The sequence below is a fragment of the Arctopsyche grandis genome, chromosome 12 (genome assembly GCF_051622035.1).
Source record: "Arctopsyche grandis isolate Sample6627 chromosome 12, ASM5162203v2, whole genome shotgun sequence".
Lineage (NCBI taxonomy): Eukaryota > Metazoa > Arthropoda > Insecta > Trichoptera > Hydropsychidae > Arctopsyche > Arctopsyche grandis.
The window spans coordinates 6,183,484-6,191,579 of NC_135366.1; the positions used below are offsets into that span (position 1 = coordinate 6,183,484).

At 35.1% G+C, this 8,096-nt stretch overlaps 1 protein-coding gene across 1 annotated transcript; it reads left to right on the forward strand.

Annotated features, from left to right (window-relative positions):
* The first annotated feature begins 258 nt into the window (after positions 1-258).
* SmD3 (small ribonucleoprotein particle protein SmD3) lies at positions 259-7,077 on the forward strand. Its single transcript, XM_077442739.1, has 2 exons — positions 259-785; positions 5,988-7,077. The coding sequence occupies exons 1-2, from the start codon at positions 473-475 to the stop codon at positions 6,074-6,076; spliced, it is 402 nt and encodes a 133-aa protein (XP_077298865.1). The 5' UTR covers positions 259-472; the 3' UTR covers positions 6,077-7,077.
* Positions 7,078-8,096: the final 1,019 nt, after the last annotated feature.

Sequence of the window (8,096 nt, forward strand, 5' to 3'; positions counted from 1 at the left end):
CATGTTCTGTTTTAACTTTCAATATTTTATTTTAATTTTAATATATTGATTATAATTTTATTTTGATATTTGAATTTAATTTGAATATAATAATAATATTTTTAATTTTGATATTTAATTTCAATTTTTAAATTTAATTTTTATTTCGATATTTTGTACGCAACTGGTTTTATCCTGCTGGTCAAAACGTTGGACCAAAATCGTCGTTGGTTTGGTCCGTACGCAGAATTAGACCCATCTGCCCTCCTTTATCAAATTATCATCTGGCAGCCCTAACCACAAGACACACGGCTGGCAGCATTGAACAAACATAACCTAAGCGCAACGACCGGCGTCGTTGTCGGTTGTCAGTTGTCAGTGTGGGTTGTCAATTGTCGCGCCGCGCGTTTTCGCTCCACGTGAGGTACGGTACGGTACGAGTGGTGAGCGAATAACCGAACCGAACGAACTGCACGAAGGGAATTGACGCAAGATGTCGATCGGAGTACCGATAAAGGTGCTGCACGAGGCGGAGGGGCACATCGTGACGTGCGAGACGCGCTCCGGAGAGGTGTATCGGGGCAAACTGGTGGAGGCCGAAGACAACATGAACTGCCAGCTGTCGGGTGTGGCCGTCACGCAGAGGGATGGCCGCGTCCACCAGCTCGAGTCCGTCTACATCCGCGGCTCCAAGTTGCGCTTCCTCATTTTGCCCGACATGCTGAAGAACGCGCCCATGTTCAAGCGGCAGGGCGCCAAACCCGGCTCGGCTGGACGCGGCAAGAGCGCCATACTCCGAGCCCAAGGTCTCCTTGAAACATTCAAAAAACTTTTCAAATATCATTTATAATCTTTTTATTATTACGAAATTATGTTCACAATACATCTTATATCTATTTTAATAGCTACTGATCTACTGATCATTTTACAATTTAATTTTATTTGGTTAGTAATCATAGTATTATATTATTCTAATGTTAATCTACAGCGTAAGGGCCAGGTGGCACCGCTCGACTCGCGAACAACTTTGTCGGCGAGTTTTGTTGCTGGAAAATCTGTGGCTCCGGTCTTTCTTTCAACTCGGGGACGGACTGAGACGACCGCACATGCTACTAGTTTTTTCACTATAGAGACTATAATACTGTTGCGTACGGGTGGGTGGAGGATCCAAGTAAAAGGCCAACAGTCGTTTTACAGCATTTATTGATGATTAAGGAGATACACGCAGTGTCACGGCTAAGTCCAGAATGACATGATATCGCCTACGTACCGCCTTATAAAGGGTAGATCTCTCAGGAGGCCTAATCTGTTTACCTGTTGTATATGTTGTTGTATTCGGATATGTATTTCCACGACATTGGGTCTTCCCGTACCGATTCTGAAAAATAACTAATAACGGTCATTGTTTAGCCTAAATGCACTTAGAGTCCAGATATAATCCTGGAAGTAAGTGCAAGCACTTACATAGTTAATGCGATAACAGATAACCCTTGAACGATCACATAGTCTCTGGGATTCTATTCGCTTAATCCGCGGCGTACGTAACAATACAATACGGACGTACAATACGCATTTAACGCATCTATTGTAATTTATTAGGATTTTCAACATCTCTATTATTTCAATTGTTAATTTTACACGACACAGCCACACACCCTGTCCATTTAAAATAATATACATACTCATGGTTTATTGAATGCAAGTCGAAAAAGTCTTACTTACCTTTCAGTATTATCTATTGTAATTTATTAGGGTGTTTAACATCTCTATTATTTCAAATATTAATTTTACACGACACAGGCACATCCTGTTCATTTAAAATAATATATATATATATATATATATATATATATATATATATATATATATATATATATATATATATATATATATTAGAGATTTCAATATGATACAATGTGTAAAGACGATACAGTACAGGGCCCGTTAAGAAATCATTGTTCAGAAGATTTATTACAGCAGCTCTATGCAAGTGTTGCACATGTCGAAAGAAAACGCTGTCTATTGTTAAATACACAAGGACACTGTTATTTACATTATCCACATAATTTGTAGACCACTTTTTTTTTTAATTTTCTCTAACTAATTGTATTTCGTCTCTTCTTCCTCGATCTCCGGCAAATTCCATTATTATGTTGTTGTTATTTCAAATTAATGTTTATTGTACTCGATAGATTTAACAAACTTATTACGTGCAATAAATGATATCTGAATCAAATTTTAGTCCAATTACCTCATATTGAGCAATTCGTTGAGAAATTATCTCATAGATTGATCATTCATACAATAGAGGCATGTCGTAGACTGTACGTGCGGTTGTTGGTGTTTTTTTTTTTGTATGGAGTTTTTTTGATGGGTCCGGCGACCAGACCCAACTCTGTCAACTGATATCAACCGTCGTCGGGCTTTATTACCCGAGAGACGGACATGTTGCAGGGTCCGGTCCGATGAAATGTGACCCAATACAATGTGTATGGGATCGGTCATCGGTTTTGCATTTTCAGAACGACACGAGCGGTTCGACCCGGCCCTAATAGGAAAAAGAGCTCAAAAACCTATTTACAATCCTTATAAATGCTCATAATACATCTAATACATAATATCAATTAAAGTCTCTCTAAAGTCGATGACCCAAAGCAGATTGTGTTTAGGTAGTCTGTGTTTATACCTGAAGCGTATAGACATTTTGTTGTAATATATATAAAAATGAATGTCTGTATGTGTGTTTCGAATAGGCTATTAAGAGGGCTGGACAGCAGCGTCTTGTCCATACAAACGTACTATACTTCTCCCTACCTCAATTATGGCACTAGAGAAATTATTTTTTAATATGCTATGGATATCCACCATTGGGGTGCATCTATCGTTTTATTTTTTTGATTAATTATTTTTTATAGGAGCTAGGAGCCGCCAAACATCTATAAAATCGCCTCTTTTTTACACCCACGAAAAGAGTCTAGCGTGGTTATTTAACGGTCGATTTTAAAATAAATACGCCGATAGATGCACAGAAAATATCTTTCTCATACCGATGATGAATTTTTTTAAAAAATTGGTCCAGTTTTGGAGGAGAAAATAGTAGAATACGAAACCTCGATTTTGTCAATTTAAAACACGTTTTATCTGGTCGAAGCGCAACTGTCGCATTCACGCAATATATATATATATATATATATATATATATATATATATATATATATATATATATATATATATATATATATATATATATATATATATATATATATATTGATATATATTGTCGCATTCACTCAATATATACATACACTCAATATATATATCGAAGAAAGGAACGGTAACAAAATTAAGGTTTCGGGTGTACAGCCCTCTTAAACCACTGAACTGATTACGACGGAACTTTCAGGATCTGTTGTATGCATGTCCGGCGAGATTACCGTGATAAAAAAAAACGGGAATGAGTGTCATTGCAACGCAATAATTTCAAATGTGTTCGCTATCTGCGTTTTTCCCCATAAATGGGAACGGGAATTGCATGCGTTTTTGTGGCATTGCAACGCATGCCTAGTTTCCGTCTAAATATCTTTCCCTTTAATGCAGAGAAATGTTATAATAATAGAAGTGGCTTTAGGCTTCGTTTTTGTTTGTCAAGTGGCAAATGTCTGTGGACATTTCACAATAATTTGCTCGGAAGTAGTGTTTGTTGCTTAGTGTTCGACGTATGTCTGATTGTTTGTTAATTTTACTCGTTAACCCTTTGCCCGCGTCACCAAATTTAGCGAACATGCCCTGTACGTGGCTGCTTTTTTGCGGATTTTGCTATCGCGTTTTCGACTATAAATATAGGTTGTAATATTTTTTTGAATTTTACAACCTATATTTATCTTTTTTGACTACTGCCATCTATTGAATTTGGTAAAGTATACATTTAGTAATATTTTCAACCAAGTTATAAAATTTTAACACAATAGACGGCTCTTACACAGGTTGGAACTTCCAAGACATCTATGCGTGTCTCGCGCGCTGAGGGCATGTTCGCTAAGACATCTATAGTAGTCGTACGCGGTGGAAAGGTTAAAAGGTTAAGTGCATCGTTAAAAATTGCACAATGCATTCAAAAAATACAATAAACTACGTGGCATACATTTTTATAAGTAAATTAATCATTTAAGTAACATATTATTCAAGTAACATAGGGTTGTCAGATTTCATGCAAGTCAAACCGGGACACCCCCCAAAAAATAAAATAAATAGATCTTTGACTTTTCTATAGATATATTTTTATAGAGTGCGTTCTATTGCAGGTAATAGTGATGGCTATCTAGTTTTTGAATGTGTGAGTAGATTTTTGTATTCAATATTAACAAAATCACAGAAATATTTTAGTCTTTCTGGTCTGACGGTGTCTATTCCGCATCTGTGTGTGAATCATCTTTCCGAGTGTGAGAAAATGATCGATTCAAGATAAATTAATTGATGCTTGATACACATTTTTTGTCTCCCTTCTACACATAGTTCTCCAGAAAGTATAAGACAGAGACAAACAGTTCATTGTTGAATATTGCTGCAGTGTTTACCAGACTGTCTGGTCCAGACATCGACATTGTGTTTATAGTTTATGTTGATTCTGAGTCAAAAACCTCTGTAGGAATTTAAAGAGTAGTAAACCGGGACATTTGGGCGTCTCTAGAGGTTTATTTGGCTCACCGGGACACGATATTTAAAACTTGATATGTATTTACTTTGTATAATAATACTAATAATACTTGTTTCAAATGTACAATGTTTCTGGCCGGGAATGCGCATTGGGGTAACCTTCCTGGTGTAAATAAAAAAATAAAATAAAATAATAAAGCACAACTTTGGCAGGGGGTAGAGGCTAATCCAGCCTCTATATTATCTGGACTAATTGAACGAGTCCAGTGAGGCTTGTAGGCTATCTGTTGATAATTGTCCTAGCTTATAGAGACTCGGCTGAGTTTTTAAGAGGATCTTTATTACAAGGTTTATTATATGCACGGCGAAGGAATTAGTTGCTCGATTTCGGAAGAGTGGACTGGCTGAACTCCATGGGCTCGACTGGTGTCTGGTGGTTTATATCCGGACCGGTTGTGCAATGTGCTGTGTGATGTCATCATGGTCTCGGGGTTGTTTGGTTGTTTGATGCTGTACGAGGAGATTATGCTGTCGGCTTCGAATCTGTGCTCTTGTGTGAGCGAATATGTTTAGTCTAAAATTGGTTCTGCATGCTCGTACAGTGACGCGATGATGTAATCGTGCGACTTTTGTTTTATGGGGAAGTGGATGAGATCATCGATCAATTCAATTCGGTGTCGTACTGCATATGTACATTCATACAGGGTCTGAACACGTAGACGTACACTTGTCTCGACTTGTGCAAATGTTTCATTACTAATGATGGTTTCAAACTGCGTTTATAATATAGGTACAAAGATAAAAATATACAATTGGGTCTTAACCGTTTGCCCGCGGCCGTCTTCTATGGAAGCTTTGCGCGACAAGTCTGTAGCGCGGCTGTCTTCCATAGAATTTCTGAACTTTGCACGGGATTTTGAGCCTTATATGCGCCTATTTCAACTGTTTTAAAGTTCAAAATTGGTTGAATATATTACTGAGAGTTGAATGCCATCTATTCAACTTGCTTAAAATGAATATATACCAGTCAAAGTTAGTTTTTTGTGGAAGCATACTAAAACCTCGTTTATGTGACGTCACGTCTGTTGAACAATGGCGACGATACGTCTCAATTGTATGAAGAATGATTATTTGACAATTGAGCCAAAACTACGAGATATATTATGTATTTTATTGTTTAAAATAATACTTTATGTGTTAATTAACATATATGGTTACTTGAGTAAATATTAAAATCTGTATTTAAGGTCGAAAACTCGATTGCCAAATTCGTTTGTAGGGTTTATTGGAATGAAATATATGTACATAGTGTATTTAATGGACAATCCATTTATATACTTATTTTTGTGTTTCAGTTGCTGGTAGAGGTCGGGGAGGTCCGGGTGTTGCTGCTCATAGGGGTGGTAGAGGCGGTTGGCAGGGTGCAGGCTCATCGCGGAAGTAAAGATGGATTTAAATAAATACCGTTGTTCATATAAGTTTTTTACTGTGCAGAATTTTTTGTGGGTGCAGCGGAACGTTCAAGTAATTTTCATTGGAAATATTTTCAAATTTGTACACATTTTTTTAAATTGTACGATTTGAGTTCATTTCGTCATACTATAAATATGTCGCCTCGAAGATGTGTGATTGACATTATGTAATTAATAATGATTCTCGTATGTAATATATTTTAAGATTTAGAAAATAAAAGCATTATTTTATTAACTGATGTTTAGAGTTATTTCATCGTCTACGGCCGCTCACCATCCAATGCTTGATGAAGGCCTCTCCAACACGCTTCTGTTTTGCAACTCTCATCCCATCTCACGCCACACATTTTCCTAATTTCGTCTACCCATCTTCCCTGCGGTCTTCATTTTACCCTTTTGCATTCTCTTGGGTACCATTCTACCACTTCTTTTGTCACATTCTTCTAGCAATGTGGCCCGCGCATTGTCATTTCAATCTCTTTTCTCTATCTACTATATAGACTACTCTTATCTACTTCTCACCCACGTATTCCGTTTCCTGTCTTTCCTCGTTATGCCAAGCAGGTGTTCCATACTTCTTTGATTGCATTGGACTTTGTGTAGCATCTTGGCGTTCAATGTCCAAGTTTCACATCCATCCATCATCACTGGCAAAACCCATTGATCTTTTTCTTCAGGCAGAGTGGCATTTTTTATTTAAAAACAACATTCATTCGTCCAAATGCACTCCATTCTAATTTAATACGTCTTTTTATTTCTTCTTCTTTACTACGGGACGTATCAATTATTTGACCTAAATAAACTTATATGGTGAGAAATAAAAAAATACTTGCATTATGTAAAATTTATTAAAATTTAAACAATACAGGGTAAAGATTTTTAAAAATTACTATAATTGTAAAGATTCATTTTTTTTGTCATTGAAATTCATAAATTGTAATTGAAGTTTTTCAATAAAATAATTTTTTTTATAATTTTTTTTTCTTTATAAGATTTACCATATATAATAAATATAGCGAATGAAGAAATAATTTGATTTTTATTAGAATTTAAGAACATCGAGATTCATAGATTAAACTTTAAAATATTAAAAGGCATAAACTTTTTTTTTTCTTTCAAATAACTATATTACAATTTCGAATATTGCAATTTCAAGGCTTTTCTGGTCAATAGGTTGCTAAACATTTAATTAAAAACACATTTACATCAAGCGGACATTAAAAAAAAAAGGAAGCATATTCAACAGATATACATATGTTTTAAACTAACGAGTGAATTAATGACATTTTTTAATAATAACAAAAAAAAAAATAACATTGAGACGTTTTCTGAGATTTCATTAAATTCCCCCTCCCCTATTTAGCTAAAACTTCTAATAATTTGACAATACGATTTTTTGGAAACGAACGGATCAAATCATTCGGAAGATGGAACACTTGAACCGTCAACTATGTATCATTATGATCTTTTTATAATATAAATTTAAACATGATATGATTCTAATCTCACTTTTGTTACATTCATTAACTATTTCTATCAAGTGTGATTGCGTTTTGATTTCCGGAAATGAAAACTGCCGTTACATTAATATACGAATGAAATATTTAATTCACTGGTCCCTTCTATAAAAAAGCCGTCCTTTTGAAAAAGCCACATAAGCTCAGATCTAAAATTAATAACACATACGTTTTATTTATTAATATATATATATGTATGTATGTATGTATGTATATAATATACTGATTCATTCTATGTAGATATTTGGTCCAAAATTATGGATGAACGGTTCTTGAATGCCGGCTACATAATTAAAAAAAATATATGTAATTTCTCAATCAATTATATACACATATATATATATATATTATACATATCTAGGACACAACACTACGTAAAAATTTTTGGTTTTGTCTCTATAAGAGAATTTGCCATCACATCAAGTTCTTAATCAATTTTTGATCAGATAAAAAAATCTGTGTAGCATTCTAAAGT